Source organism: Poecilia reticulata, linkage group LG16 (genome assembly GCF_000633615.1).
Source record: "Poecilia reticulata strain Guanapo linkage group LG16, Guppy_female_1.0+MT, whole genome shotgun sequence".
NCBI classification, from domain to species: domain Eukaryota; kingdom Metazoa; phylum Chordata; class Actinopteri; order Cyprinodontiformes; family Poeciliidae; genus Poecilia; species Poecilia reticulata.
Genome location: NC_024346.1, coordinates 8,355,090 through 8,371,728, shown reverse-complemented (window position 1 = coordinate 8,371,728; position 16,639 = coordinate 8,355,090). Strand labels below are relative to the sequence as shown.

At 40.9% G+C, this 16,639-nt stretch overlaps 1 protein-coding gene across 1 annotated transcript in view; it reads left to right on the top strand.

Moving 5' to 3' along the window:
- Positions 1 to 2,450: 2,450 nt before the first annotated feature.
- The window catches only part of LOC103477833 (forkhead box protein O3-like), a 35,443-nt gene continuing 21,254 nt past the window's right edge, over positions 2,451 to 16,639 (top strand). Inside the window, exon 1 of the mRNA XM_008431136.2 lies at positions 2,451 to 3,935. Within this exon, the coding sequence (XP_008429358.1) occupies positions 3,447 to 3,935 (489 nt within the window). The 5' untranslated portion in view covers positions 2,451 to 3,446. The remainder of the gene's footprint in view (positions 3,936 to 16,639) is intronic.

Sequence of the window (16,639 nt, the reverse complement as noted above, 5' to 3'; positions counted from 1 at the left end):
TGCTCACCGCTGGTCTCCTTGTTATTCTTGGCACGTAGGAATGGGAATATAATAAATCATTTCAAAGCAATCATGTCTTTAATGAGCAATTTTCCTCACATTTTAAAAATAATAAACTATTAGCAAGATGGCATTTTAATCATGTGATCCCACTGGTGCTCAACAATAAGTCATACCATGAGACATCACATGACATATCCTCCTGCATTTTAAAAGCCTGCTATTTCTGACAAATTTCTCAACATCAGTCATGTCTGAGTGCACAGTGTGGCCTTGTTATGCAACTTTTAATTACAGGTTTCTTTCATGCACACTCGAAGGCACCAAAGGGGGAAGGTGTTCGTGCAAGCTACCTTGATGCACAGGAGTTCTTTCTTTTTTTCTTCTTCTGATTTAGCTTTGGGAAAGGAAACTGTATTTTTTAATAACGTTGTTGAATCCATGGGTGTGAACCAACTGTTGTTTTATTGTTTCATTGGAACTGTATTGCGCCTGAAGACGTGGTGAAATTTGAGGACACTCTTGGCAAAGGTGTCTAAAAAGCCTAAAAATGAATTCATAATTTCAACACAGAAAATGTTCATGGGACATTAAATTCAAGTATTTCTATTCAGAGGGAAGAAAAGCCTGTGTTTAGAAACCCCTATTTCTAACAGAATCACTGCTTTTACCACCATTGTCTGTATTTTAAATAGATATTATTTGGAACATGTAATCAGTAGTCCTTGACTTTTTGTTTCTTAGAAGGGTGTTTTTTTCTCTAACTACTCTACTCAAGAAAACATGTCATTTAAGTAAGGCACGTGTGTGTGTTGATCTTTATAACTCAGGAAAAGGCTACGAGAAAAATCGTTCTAACCTTATCGTACCCACTTTGAACCACATTTCCAAAGTTTAAAACAATTCAGGGTGAAAAACGAGAATCACTGAGGACCAATCAGCTTCACACAAGAGTGAGGTAAAGAAACAAAGAAATCTCCAAAACTAATTTTTTGACAACTGCAACAAATGGTGTCATCTTGGTGTCATCAAGTTTTCACAGTAACCATGAGATTCTATATACAAAACAGTTGTTTGGGAAAAGACATTATTTGTCATCACAAACAAGCATGTGGAATCTTCTTGGACTGTAACAAGAACTGTCTGTTGGTAAATTTATAATGAGATTAAAAGTTTTGCCAAACACACAGTTCAGGAGGTTATTGTGCAAAGCAATATGGAAAAAGAAAACATCTCATGCCAACTGTTAAGTACAGCGGAGGATCTGTGATCCTGTGGGACTATTTCCCGTCCATTGATCCTAGGAACTTTGTGAGTGCTGCGTTGTACACCAGCTCAGAAATTACTCACCAGAAACAAAATCAATCTCCTACTGTGCCCATCTCAGTCTTCCGATTTTAATTTATTCCCTGTGAGATTTGCCAAAGAAGCTTCTTTTTGTACTATTTTTTATATACCTGTATACAAGATGTAGGTGTCCACACCTGCATATCTGCTCGGTTATGTATTTAAGTTTAAAGGCAACATTCTACACCTAGGAACCGTCACCTAGGAAATCTGAAAGTGCATTATTATTTATTTCAGTGACTGAAATAAAGAGCGAGGTTGTTGGAGTTGTATCCACCCAGATTTCTCTTAAGCGCAATAATGAAATTAGCAGCCAATCCGATAAGAGCACCTGTGCCTGAGCGCCCACCCAGTAGGGTAGTGAGAAGAGCGTGGTGATGGTGAACACCGACCCTCCCTTCCCCCCTCCCCAACACACACACACACACACACTTCCCCCTCCCCTGCCCATCCCCACACACATCTTCTCCTTCGTGTCTCGGTCAGGACAGCCACAGAATTGCGCACGTAAGTCCGACCTATTGACTCTGGCACATGGTCTTTGAAACCTACGTGATAGTCTGTACAATTTTTTGTCTCACTTGGTGTGATTATGGAGCTGAATATTTTTTCCCCCCTCTCCCCTTTTCATGATGACCTCTGAAAAGCCCCACTTCAGTCCACTCCTCCCGGGATTAAGAATCTAGGGTTACCTAATCTCCGTTAATCTGAACTAAATCTGTCTAATCGGCAGAGAAAATTACACTCACTGAGGTATTGCTCGCGAATAATCAGCGGAGGTGAAACCGCCAAGTTCTCCCTGGAGGGCATTTGGACGCAGCGCGCGGCGCGCACTGGACAATTCGTCACGCGCACGGGTCGTGCTTTTATTATTTCACATAACAAACAAACATAAAAGAAAAAGCATGAAGATTTGTGGAGGGATCTCTGATTCTGGCACATTCCTTTTGCTTTTCCTTTCTTTGGATCACGCGTTGAAGATAGATTGACGCACTAAGAAATATGTTGAGTTGTTCTTAAGGATTTCGCAATAGACATGGTGGATATGAGACAGACACAGAAAAAAGAGCGTTAGAGAGAGAGAGAGAGAGAGGGGGGGAGAGAGAGAGAGAGAGAGTCGGGGATTTCGCTGTAATCATGTTCGAAGAGTATTGATTCCGTGAGCGCACTCCAATTGGCAGCATCTCTACTATATAGTACAGCGCCGGCGCGTCATCCTCGGCTCACATCGACGGGAGCGAGTTGTAAGCAAATGAGAACATGTGTGGCATCTGAGAGAGAGAGAGAGAGAGAGTGAGAGAGGAAGGAGCAAAAAGGAGGTGTGAGAAAAGCCAATTTTCTCGTCCCTGACAACTGGATGCGAGATTTGATTGCCGGGCTATTTTTTTCTCTTCTTTTTATATATCTATATTATTCTTTTTCTTCTCCCATCCAAGGAAATGATCGATTCGTCACATGCGCACGCCTCTTCATTATAATTGCAGACAGTTGGGGTGCTGTTCAGGCTGAATGGACTTGAATATGTCGCTGCCAGCGTAATCCGTGCAGACTGGAAGATTTAATAATTCACGGTAATCACGCATTATCGCCTCAGTGGATGCTCTCTGCACAGCCCTGGTGATTTTTTTTTTTAAAACCCCCTCCTCATCTTCTTCTTTCCTGATTCTTCACGTTGTCTTCTGGAGGATTTATCGACGGCTGCTTTTGCTTCCTTATCTGAAATATCATCTGTTGCTGCAACTGGAATGAAAAGCCCCCGTGACTGGCTGAGGAACGCTGAAGACTTAGTGTAATAGGATGAAACGGATTGAATAAGACATATTTTTTTTCCAATAATATAACACTCTAGTTAAAATGGACAAGAAATTGCTATTATTTTTATTACTACTCTTATCTCTACACACAAGGTTGTGATTTTCTTTTCTTTTTTTTTATTCACGATGATTGTCCTACTCCAGTGAATTGGCTCTGATTGATTCTGACTGAGCTTAATAGGCATATTACAAAGCAGATTCCAACGTGAAGTGCTGCTAAGGACAGTTTCGTCCCTTCATTTTGTTTTTTTTTTATTTTAATCTATTTCCCTCTAAAGGGGATAAATGTTGATGATGGAGGACGACGAACTGGACGCTCATCAGGTTGATCCGGACTTCGAGCCGCAGAGCCGGCCTCGCTCGTGCACCTGGCCACTGCCATGCCCGGAGGACTTCCCCGGCGGACAAGAGGTGAGCGGGGGTCTCCCGCTGGCCAGCATCAAGGTGGAGCCGGAAGACGTGCCGGCGTGCAGAGCCGGGCTCGCGGGCGGCAATCCGGCAGAGCTGAAGCACCCGACCGGCGCCCCGGCACCCACGGTCGCGACGCACCCGTGCTTGGCCGGCGCGGCGCTCGACGTGACCGGGTCCTTGCGCAAAGCCAAGTCCTCTCGTCGGAACGCGTGGGGGAACCAGTCCTACGCGGATCTCATTACCCGCGCCATTGAGAGCACCCCGGAGAAGAGGCTCACGCTGTCACAGATCTACGACTGGATGGTCCGTTATGTGCCCTATTTCAAGGATAAGGGCGACAGCAACAGTTCGGCTGGCTGGAAGGTAAGCGATGAGAGCTCGCGAACCAACGTGGCGGGCTTTGACGTGTTAATCAGTGATAGTAGTTTATTGATCATTATTCCCTGATTCATTAAGGTCCCCCCCCTTTGTACACATGTTAGTGTGGGATTCTGTGTCAGTTACGCATGAATGGCGCCATGCCTTATCTTGTCTTAGTTCATTACTACCGTCTGTCATTCTAATATATCACCAATTCTGGATGCAACAGACTGACGCGTTCCTCCAGCGAACAGAAAGTCAAAGAGTCCTCAGTGTTTGTACTTGTGGACGACATCAGTTCAGGAACACGAGGTGATTTATATAGAGCAGCAAAAAAAAAAAAAAAAGTATTTACCCCTTCTAGGTTTTGCCATAATATCAAATAAACATTTCAAGTTATAAAAAAAAGGTTATATCCATAATAATGTGAATAAATACAAAAGGTAGTTCTGAAATTATTATTTTAATCAGCAAGAGTTATAAGATACGCTCAATGTGTATGAATGTGTGGAAAACAGATCTTCAGACTCACCAAATAGCTTCAAGAGAACCTGTCTCACAACATGAAGTAGGCTACAGGGTTTCTTAATGCAACACTGAAATCCATGAACAGATGGGAAGCAAAACCATTAACGTCTATCAGTCCACACATGGTCACAATGCAATTTCTAAGGCATTGGCACTCCGGCAAACCGCAGTGAGCGCAATTACCCACAAATGGAGAAAACATGGACTAGTGGCACACCTTCTCAGGAGTGGCAGGAGTGCATCAGCCACTCCATACATGAGTTGAACCCAGAACAATATGTGAGGCACAACGCCTGCTAACGTTGATGTTTATGATTCACATAAGAAAGAGACAGGGCAAAATAGTGATTTGTGTGAGATCCTCAAGGCATAAAGCAGTGCTGAACAACAAGAGCACAAGTGTTTCAGAAAAGCATTTTGATAATACCCATAGCTCAGGGTAAAATAGTTCATGGACTGATGAGACAAAAGAGGAACTTATGGAAGTTATGAGTTCTGTTTCGTCTGGCGTAAAACTAACAAACCATGTCGGTAAAAGAACATATGGATAGTCGAACTGTAGTGTGACGGTCTGAGCTGGTTTGCTGCTTCAGGACCAGAAGAACTTATTATAACTGATGGAACCATGAGTCGTGCTCTCTTGCTCTAACTGCATTTCTGTGACATGACCTTAAACAGGCCAAACCATGTGACTGAAGAGAAGAGAGGAACAAAACTTTACAGTGATGTGACAGACCGATTGCAAATCATCAGCAAAGCTAGATAGAAGCTGTTGCCATCAAAGGTGATACAACCAGTTATTAGGTTTAGGGGTCAAATACTTTTTAACATAGGGCTAGTTTAATTGTAACCCTTCACAAATAAAATCATAAAGTTCAAACTACGTTTTGTGTTTTCTAGGGGTATTTTTTAACATTTGTTAAAATTTATATTTGATGATATGAAATACTTAAGTGTGACAAAAAAAGAGAAAAAAATATGTAATATTGGACAAATATGTTTTCACATCAATTGCAGTTGTCAGAAAGAAGCCTGTTTCCATGAGAATTGTCAGCTTGCATTCTTTTTCATGCAGCCGTTTGAAAAGGATCAGTAAATCAACAGAGTGACCCTTGTGGGAGACCACAGGTCAACTGTCCACAATGTAAATATTCACAACTGACCGCAGCTTACCATCACTGCTGACTGGCTGGCCGGCTGGCGGGGAGCCTAACCTCCTGGACATCTGCCCATGTTATCTGCCTCTCCAACCAGTCTCATCTTGTTTCTATTCATTATGGCTTTCTGAGGACAGCCAGAGGAGGGCAGTGAGGGCAGTGAGAGCAGCAGAGCAGCGGTTGATGTCCTGATGGTGGAACTTTGAACAGAGCTTTTAGAAGAGATGCTTAAAAAGTGCTTCAAAAAAAATCACCTTAATATGGTGAAAGTGATACCGGACCAGAGTCCAGGAAACTGGACTCAAATCAAAGCGGCTACAGATAACTGCATTGCAGTTAAAACTAAATGACATTTTAGTCATAAGGCTTAGACTGAAACTGAATTAAAATGTGATATCAAAATTAACTCTACATTTCTGGTCAGAGGAACCATCTGACAGGAGCAAGGCATTGGGAAAATTAACAAATTGGTGTTAAACTGCTGTGAGTATGCTTTTTTTTTCTCCACAGCTTTACTTTTTTATCAGACGCTTACCAACTGAAAAAGCTTTACAAGCGTCTTTCTTTCTTACTGTTTCACTCAGGACAATCATTAGTGGCACACCACCTCCCGCTTTGCAAAGAATGCTTGGGATTCAGTATTTTGTTAGGTATCATAATCTAAATGGCTGTAATTCATACTTTACAGGGCAATAAGATATTCATCCTGTTGAGTGAAATTTCACTGCAGCAGGTGCCCAAATCTCACACACTGATGGTGCCCATGTGTGGATTTATCACAGCTGATGTTGTCACTGCAACAGTCATTCCACCATTGCATTCATATCTCAGATTGTGCAGTTCAAAATTAAAGGCTAAAAAATATTCTTTGCATTAACTTTTTTGACAATTTTGAATGAGTAGTTCTTTGAAGGCTGTTGATGTCCAGTTTAGTCTTTACCCCCTCAGGACTAGCTGTCAACTTCGACCTCGATGTCCACCTAACACAGAGGCCGACATTTTTCTGAATGAACATTCAGGAGAGTTATAAGAGTTTAACAGAAACTCACTACTACCATTCTGAACTACCCCTGTAAACCAAGCCTTCCCGATTTTGGCCATCTTGACTGGTGAGGTGTGTCACCAGGTAAGCTTTGTTTCATTTGATCTGCATCAGCTGCCTTCAACCACAGGGCCTCTGCCCCCCCCAGCACCCAATTCCCCGCCTGCTATTTATGAAACTGCAAATTAGGGGGATTGGACAGTGGCAGTCTGAGGTTGTTGGCTATTTCAGTCCACAGGCGAGACATTGACTATACCAGGTAATGACAGGGATTAGGAAAGTCATTTAAAGCAGGCATTGGTAATGTCAGTAACAGGCCTGACCTGGTTTTGGTCAGAGGCAGAGTGGTAGTGTAAACATACACTATGAAGTCACATGTGGGAACCTTGGACCAAAGAACGTATTAATAGTGTTGTTTTTTTTTTCTGATGCGTCAACTTGTTGGTGCATTTTTGGGCTCTTTTTTGATTGGCTTTAATTTATTAATTAGTTTTAACTTTGCAGAACTTTTAGTGTAAAATAAACCCTCTAGCATAAAGTTATGCAAATATCCAGGACTGTAGTGTTATATCATGAGAATTCCTGTCGCCTTTGCCGGAGCTTTTGCAAAATAAAGGATGCTGTAACCTACATATTATTTTTGTGGTCATAGTAAGCAATTATATTTGACAGCAATGTTTGCAATTTGGTGAGCACCGCTTCTGTCATCCATTATATTTTAATCTTAGCATGATTGTGTTGGAGGAAATACGTTTGATGTGAAACTTCCTTTTTTTCCGTTATGGCACAAAAAAGGAGGAGGGTGTTGTTGGTTGCTGCTGATGAAATAAAATGAAATTAGGAGCCACAGCTTTGTAGCTTGACTTTGAGTTTTAGGGGTGGGGGGCTGAGTTGAGGGCGATGGATTAAAGGCAAAGGCAAAATTTAAGGCAGTTCCAGTAACGCCTAAATTAGAACCAAGTGCAGAGGTTCTAGAAAAATCTTGAAAAGCTGTTTGTGCCTCTGCCACTCTTGTTGGACAAGACCCAATCCTGGCTTGTTAATGGGTGCTGGTAAGGCTGCTCACCTAGGCAATACAGTTAAGCTCCTATAAATACCTAATGCCTTCTGATTTCTAGGAAGACTGCTGTCCTGAGGTCACAGCATTTTAATCAGCTCTTTACTGGAGGGAGAATACCTAGAACTCTGTTGTTGTTTACCTGTTACACTTTCCAGAAGGATTATTGTGGTTTTCTTGTTGGTACCTAAACTGGCACAATGTAGCCACCACCCTGTAATTGATCTAAACCAGACTAAGAAATCTGCTGGATATTAAAAGTAAATCAGGAAAGGTCCCTGAATCACCTCCATGTCAGAGCTGAACTATTTTGGTTTCCATCCGCCCCTATGAGACATTAAGGACAAATCTTTGGTGCATGTATGCTGGGAGACACATGCCAGTTGCAACAAAGCATCAGGGCTTGGTAGTGTGTGTCTTTGTGGGGGCTACTGCAGGGGGAAGGGCTGTCTACAACTATAGGCGTCTGTGTTTTAACCCAGTGATCGGTCTGACAGCATGTCACTGCAGAGAATGGTATATGTAGTCTCCCTCTTGACTTCATAATGCCTCTAATGATGGAGTAGCACTTGGTGTTGGGATTGCCCCGTAGGCGTCTGGAAGTTCATTAACTTCGAGGGGGTTAGATGATGCCATTGTTATGCTATGGGCTTTCTTTATTGTATATGCCAGTATAAGTGGCTCTAGGCTACAAAAGTCCATAATTCATTAATGCTTTTTGTGTATTAAGTATAAAGAGGTGTTTGATAATCACTTCTTAGGATATCAAGAATATTATACATATTTATGTGCAGATTATGCCTACATCTTAATACTTTACATTCACATTTTTTCTTCTGCTTTATTGCAGCGGCAGAGCTTGTTCAGGCGCTTGCGCTGGTCAGATCCCAGCGGATTGTGCAGCAGGTCATTGAGAGTGCCAGGCAGTCACTCAGATGCTTTTATCCAAGGCGACTAGACTGTTATTTATAAAGCAACGTTAGCTTGAGGTTGGTGTAGGGCCAGCAGGGCAAAGGGTCAATGGGGCTTCCTTTATTGACAAAAATCAGTCAGAGCAAAATAAAAACAATAAATACAAGCATCAAGATTGTGAGAGGAAACTGGGCCCTGGATGCATATATGGGGAAATCTCAATAAATTGCTGTAGCTTAGAAAAGTTAATTCAATTTTGTAATTCAGCTCAGAAAGTGAAACTCATATGAATAAATTACACACAGAGTGGTATATTTTGAGTATTTATTTCTGTTAATTTTGATGATTATTGCTTACATCTGTTAAAAGAATTCATCATGTACTTTTACAAAAAATACAGCTTTACATAAGACCCCAAAAAACGTTCAAAAACAGAAATGTTATGTTATGGCCTTCATTATCATGGGGAATACTGCTAACATGACATCTTCCAAATGGAGGGTGAGGTAAAAAAAGATAACTGGTAATGAAGCTGGCTCTTCAGTGCTGCATCTAAGCATATTAATGGAAATCTGAATGCATGGAAAATGTGTAGGTTGTATGAATAACTGTGGCAACTTTACAGATGACTTCAGGCAACTTGGATTCTGTATCTCTCCACCCTCCTTTGACTTTGGAACTTTAATTTCTAAATGAAATGATGAATATAATCTTATCTGTAAAGAAGACTTTGGATCATATAGTGACAATCCAGTCCACTTTCTCCTTAGCCCAAGTAAAAAGCTCCTATCTTTGGTTTAAAAGTCACTTAGCACAAGCAATGGTTGTAGCCTATGTGTGCATCGGCCAAAGCCCAAGTCTTATGAATCTCCACTGAACTCTTTTTTATGCTTCATAATCTACCTAAAGCTGTGGTTATTGCTTTTTCTTGCATTCCATTTTCTACCACACATTTTCCTTCCACTTAAGTTTCCCTTTATGCTTGGAGTGAACTTGAAATGACCTGTTGAGCCTTATTCTCCTTATAGAGGGTGTCAATAACTATCTACTGGACAACTGTCAAGTAATAAATCTTCCTCATAATGATTGTGTATATAATAATATAGCCATGGCATAACATTTCTTTATTTAAAATATAGTCATATGTAATAATCATCATTTCTGAGAAATTATATTGTGTATTTTATTAGATTTGAAAAATAATCCTTAAAATGAGCTTTGTATAAATATATTTTTCTGTCTGTATATAATTTTGTATGAGTTTCAATTTTGAGTTTAAATGATCACAGTGATTAACATTTTATAATCTTTATTTACAAAAAGAGAGGAAAAACCAGAACGTATTTATTAATCCGATTGATTCAAATATACAAAGACAATCTCTTAATTCTGTCACTAAGGAGTGGCTCAAGAAGGTTCAGTCAATAGAGAAATAAAAAAAAAAGATAATAAAAAAAAACATAACTGAGTAGACTTGAAGCTTTCAGTGTATGGCTGCATGTTTGATTTGTTGTATTTCTATGTCCTGATATATGCTTGCTCACTTGATGATGGTGGAGAAGGCTGGGGGGGGGGGAGCAGAAGCCTTCAGTTGACTCACAGTTTATCCTCCGTGTTGGCTCAGAGGAACTAACTTATTTGGGAATGTGACTGAAGCATGCACATGCTCACACTCACTCAAAATGAGAGCATATCATGCATACTGGACGGATTTATGGTGCAGGATTATGAGCACCTTACATCTCCCCCGGGCTCTTCTACCTGAGCCAGTTTGGGTTCGAGCAGTACATTTCGTTTGAATCAAGTATCTGATGCCAAGAAGCCCATTTTCACCCCCCCACCCCTTTCCTACAGCAGCCTTCAGGCAGCCGTGACAGTTTATTTCTCACTGAAATGATTAATGTACATGCAAATTACCAAGGCATGGGCATGCATTCAAATATGGGAGACAGCAATCAGGAGAGAGTAATATGAAAAACAATATTCCTTTGCCTTTGATATTATTTTGCCGCCTCTTATCACAATATCTACCAGACACCCTTTTTATCTCCCCGTTTATCTTCTTGTGTTCTTCTTATGCACTGACTTTCTATCCATTAGACATTCTATACATTCTTTCTGTCTCAGTGGTTTTAGGTATAAGGGCCAATTGAGGTGAAGAGAGGGAGCTGCAGCGTCAAGGTTTTGAGCTTTAGCCACGATCCAGACTTGCCTCAAGCAGTGTTCTTCTTCTTCTTATTTGAGGGAAATCTCATATCTGGCATTACCACAGAGATAGAAGGATAACAACGCTGAATTTTGTCCAGATCAGATAGCAAGTGGCTTTTTTGAGGAGGAGATTGTCATTCCCATTTGGACATATTTGGGTTAATTTGTGTCTCATGCTTGTCTGAACTTAACTTCAGCTGCTCAAGCAGTTTTTTGCAACCCATCTCTCTTTTAGTTTCAGATCCAAATAATTTGCGATATCTTCATGGAGATGCTTTGCGATTTTTGAAGTGAGGCTATTTTAAAAGGTTGAGGTCACTCAAAAGCAAATCTTAAATCTATTCTAATTAGAAGGTCAAAGCCACTGATAAAACTACCCACTGCTGAAGTCCAGTAATCTGTCTCAGTGCACTTGAACTTGGCACATCCAATGTAGTTTAAGGTGCTGATTATGTAACACTCATGATGTGAAGTGTTATTTTTTTATCAGCTGGTATTATCTTACAAGACGTAGGTACCGCTCTCAGTTTTTTATTTTATTTAAATTCAGATTAGTTGAAGCTGAGGGTTACCAGAGGGGTCAGACCCTAAGTGGAGTTTTAATGTATTAAAACAACTCCAGTCACAAAAAACACCAAATATTTGTGCTAATGCTATTTTATGAACTTGTTTAACATTATAATGTTTACATGTTTTCATTTACACAGAAGCCAATGATTTTTTTTAGACAGGAAATGGATGCATTTGTTTTACACAGGAAGTGGAGTAGGTGCTCCACTTCATGCCTTAATATCGGGTGATAATCATCAGCTATGCTCAAATATCCACCCGATACAAATGTCTTGATGATTTTTCTTTTTCTTTTTTTTTTTAGAATCTTGTTTGCATGACTTCTTTGACGTTTTTGAGACTATAGTTGTTTTCGCAGGGTAGAAGCCTGCTGCCAGACTAGCCGTTAGCTTCAGCCCTCCATGGCCAACTGATCTGGATTTGTACTAAATTAAGACATCAACAGTATTTTATTATCTACTTTTAACAGAACCGCTCTTCAAAAGTCCTCAGCAATGCCTTTAATTGTGGTTTTTGCTTTCCTTAGCACACTTAAACTTATGCCTATGCTATTCTGTTCCCATTGCACCATTTAGTGGGTTGATTTCCAGTATTCTCTCTGGCTCAGACACACATATTTGTAGAAAACACACAACTGTATTACTACCTCAAACCACCCATGGAGGAACACTCTGTTCTTCAGCGGAAGAATCCTTTTTTTTTTGGATACAAATGGGCTGACTATCTGTTAGTGGAACCAACTTTCAGCTGTGTTTCTTCGCAATCGTATTTGTTTATATGTTTTGCAACCTGTCCGACTTTTTGACAATTGCCACATTGAGAGGGTGTGGTTGGGTTCATTAAGCTCTTGTGGGTTTTGGACAAAGCCATTCTTAGCTACGGGGACAGAATACAGTGTTCATTTCTTTCTGAGGCCATGTTTGGTTTGATACCATGGAGATTTAATTGGCCAAGAGAAGCCTTATGAGTTACCCCACTGAAGTGATCTCTTTTTATTTCCATGGAACCAACCTGGAAGGAAACACAGAAAAGATACAAGTTGTTGACTAGCACCTGAAATACCCACATTTTATAGATGAGGAACAAAAACTTTCATTTGCTTCTTCTTGGTTACCTGTCAGTGAAACTATGGTAACACCATCATCTCTCTTCCTTCTAGATACTCCACACAAAATCTACTTGCTTTTTAGGGGTTAGTGGCTGGTTAGAGATCAGTGGTGGATCACAAGAACAAGATGAGAAAATATGTCTAAAAATCAAAATGGCTTATACATATTTGTTTTTTTTTTTAATAGGTTTCACAAATCCATACTGTTTTGTAATCAGTGTAAAGCTGTTCAGCCGGTCTGTACCAGTAAAAGCATCCCCCATGATGCCATACAAGCTAAACAAATTAGAATCAAAGGTCAAATTAAGAATGCTATGTGGGATATTTGTGTATCTCACGTCGAATTGTGTTGTTCTAAAACAGTTGTCTGATTTAAGAGAAATATTTGTGGTGCAATTGTCAGAAACGGTTCAGATTTCCACCTGTGAGTTGACTGCTTTGGCCTTCTTTTGTGGTTGAAGTTTTGGACGCTGTCTGTAGAGGCACGCTTGTTGCTTATCTGTGTCAGTGTGCACGTTGCGTGATTGCAGATGTGAGTGCCTCCCTCTCTCCTCTCTCTTTTATGAGTGCGTCTGCGTGTGCATGTGGGTGTGTTGTGGTGGAAGCGGTGGAGGTGGTGGTGTGGGGGGCTGATGGGCTCAGTGGGAGCCTGGGTCCTGGGGGAACAGCTCTCGTTAATAATTCAGACGAGGCTCATTATCAAGGCAGCGCAGATTTCTCCCTGATTCCACCTTAATTGCAGGCAGGCTGCTCCACTCAGGCAGGCGGTAGTCACGCTGGGTTGACTCTCTCTTGTCTTTTTTTTTTTTCCCCTCCACCACTACAGGGCCCCGCTCTGCTCTGCCCCGTCTTCGGGACTCACCTCTGTCACAGCGAGACAGCCTCTGGCTAGTCTGCTTCATGTTAACGTGTGCCTTAATCGCGTATCGTACAGCAAATGTGCTATTTTTACTTGTAATTAAAGATATGCTTCATACATCTCCGATTAAATGCAGACTTTGTGCATTGCCATGAAATGTTTTAGCATCTTGGTCAGCAAAGAGTCGGCCTGTATGATGGTTTATAAAGCCCATTATTAAATTAATGGTGAATCCAAACAAATAATCTAAAATGTTGTCATTCATAATAGGGGTGGGCTTTTATTGTGGTGTTTACCATTTATTGTGAAAGGTTTTTGAGCATAAGAATTTTGATCTATCATTGTCATGATAAATTTCACTTTATCATGACTGACAGTATAATCTGAAATGTTATTTTTGCTATTGTCTCCAATGTTTGCGGAGCAACAATTAATATCAGCAAATTCAAAAATATTATTAAATGTCGTTACTGTGTGGAACTTAGTGACAAAACTTAAACTTTTTTTAAGTAAGTCGCATCCCGAAGAAGCCTCATGTGAATTAGAATATTTTTCAGGAACAATATTTGTGTGTTTGGTGCTACAAATGCTGTGCAATACAGTCAGTGCCGTTCAGTTACCTAAAAAGTAAGTAACACATTTATTTATTGCTGTCACAATTGTACCATAAAATACCGCAATAAAATCCGTAAAGTCCATATCACCCACCGCTAATTCTTGATAAAAACAATCCAAACATTTCAGTAAAAAGAAGATAATTATTTCCCGGTCTTTTGCATATTGTTTGTGTTTAATTCTTTACCGCCTTGCATCTTGTTACAGATTCATCTAAAAAATGGGCCATAATACCTTATGAAGCACAGAAAATTCCTAATAGGTTTTTCTTTCATTATAAGCTTTGTGAAATATTATAATGGTGGGTTTATCCTTGAAATCGCCCATGGCATATTATCATACTGATGACATTGTAGAACGTGATTGATATCACACTACAATAATACCCTTCTTCATGCCCATCTATAAGCTTATGTAATGCATCTTGTCTTCATACTGTAATTTACACTGACTGATGGCTTTCCATTCAGTCCATTTAGTGAAGCCCTGCAGAGAGATCAGCATAATGGGCCTGATCTTGTCATACATGTATATGAATATTTCAAATCATGCCATTGTAACTAGATGGGGGGAGCTTTAGATAAACAACACAGATGCTTCTTCCTCTTTGGCCGCGCTTGAAGATGAAGTGCGCTCCAAGCTGTATTTTCTCTCCCTGCCTCAAAACTGCCTTTCCACAAATCACGGTGCCCATATTTCCTAATTCAATTTTTCTCCCTGTCTGATACCTCTTCCTGTATGCAAGCGATTGATGGCTTTGCGCTCGTGCGTGCGTGTTTACGGGCGTGCACGTTGCCACGTCTGTCCCTGAGAAAGAGATGATGTACGCCGACGTAAACGACGTATTTCACAACACTCCATCTCCAGACCCTTCCTGGCAGTGGTGTGCCGGGTCGCTTGCTTCTCTGAGCCTGTCCATCAAGCATCCCTCCCCACCCTCCTGTCACGGGCCAAAGAATTGTGGGAGGAGAAAGTGGAGCGTGTAAGGGGCCGCCGATCAGTTTACCTGAGCTTGGCGGTCCGGGCGAGTGATGGAGGGAGCCGCGGCATAAAGGGAAATATAGTTAATGCTGACTGATTGGAGCAGGTGGATGGAGGAAAAAAAAAGAGGGAGCGTATTAGAAAGGAGAGGTAGTGAGAGTTATGCTCAGGAAATATGCTTGTTATGCTAATGGTGGCTATACTGCAGCCGAACCACGTGTTCAGGGCTGATGGATGGAGCTGCAGAGGTCACATCAGGTAGCAGAGGGTTGAGGACCCTGCTGAGCTGTAATGTCAGCTCATTTCTGCTGAAAGACCAAAAGCCATAGGAAGAAATCACTTCATATTTTAAAAGCTTGCACTGTAACAGTGTTCCCACCCCACAGACTGTGAAAATATTTTGTCAAATTCTAATTACAAACTGTTTAATGTAATAGACTAACAGAATCTAGTTCAAACATAGAGTGCCTTCCATATTTTTTTGTAAAATTTGTTTATATTTGTCAAGCAACTCATGCATGAGCAAATTTGCTTGGGAGAGTCGTCACGTGGGTGAGGAGGTTACTGGATTTGTGTGAGGTTAGGGGGTGACTGTAAGAACAGCTGGGATAAAAGGGCTGAAGGTAGGGGGCCCCTGGGTTACAGATACATTCGGTCATGCATGGGGGTGAAATTCTTTACGGTTCAGATTAGTATGTCAGTTGCATAAATCTGGGTCAGGACACTGGCTCCTGTGTTTAGTATGCTGACCGTGTGAGGTCTGGACTCCAAGTCTACTCATAGCCCTGAATGAACTCAGCTCTGTCTCCAGACTGTCTCCTTTACCTTTCCGTCTTTCTCGTGGACTCATTTTTCAGCTTCTTTTTTCATCTGAGGTTCTTTCCACTCTTTCTCCTCAGTTTTCTCTCTGAGCCAAGAGCATTCTTCCAACCCCTCTTCTGTCTCTGTGCCTTTTTTCTCCCCGTACTCTAGGCTCTTTCTTTCTCTTGACTACACTTCTCTTTTTTACTGTCAGTCACTCACAGCTTTCCCTTCTTCCCTCTCTTGTTCTATTTCACACACACAGTCCTCCCCACAAAGTAGCCTTTTTATCACTCATTTCCCTCTTCCCTCGCTTATTTCTCCTGCTCCTTTCATGTGCTTTTTGAAATTCCCTTTTCATCTTTAGCAGTTTTCCTCTCTTGCCTGTTCTCTTGCTCACACACACACGCACAGCGACACACACACACAGGCTCATTCAGTCATTCTTTTATTATCCCAAAACTAAAGTGATAAATGGCTCTCTTTCTTCTCCCTAAATGTCACTCGGGGAATTGTCTCTGCTCACTGATTGACTGGAGTAGAGGGTTGGCCACACATGCACATGTGCCAGTCATGTGAACATACAAAGTTGGGGTAAAATGGAAGAGGAAAGCAAGACAGAGAGTCTTATTGGAAATATTGACTAAAGTTCATTTGGATTTCTGGAAGTTTCAGTAAGTTAAATTTAAAACACATAAGGCCACTTATGAATGAATGTAAATTTACTGTTAGAAAATGCTAAATAACCTTTCTCATACCTACTAGTGTTTTTTTTTTATCTTAATTTGTAAAACATACAATAAGGTCGTTTCAATCACAACTGAAAATTGCACACACACACACACACACACACACACACACACACACAC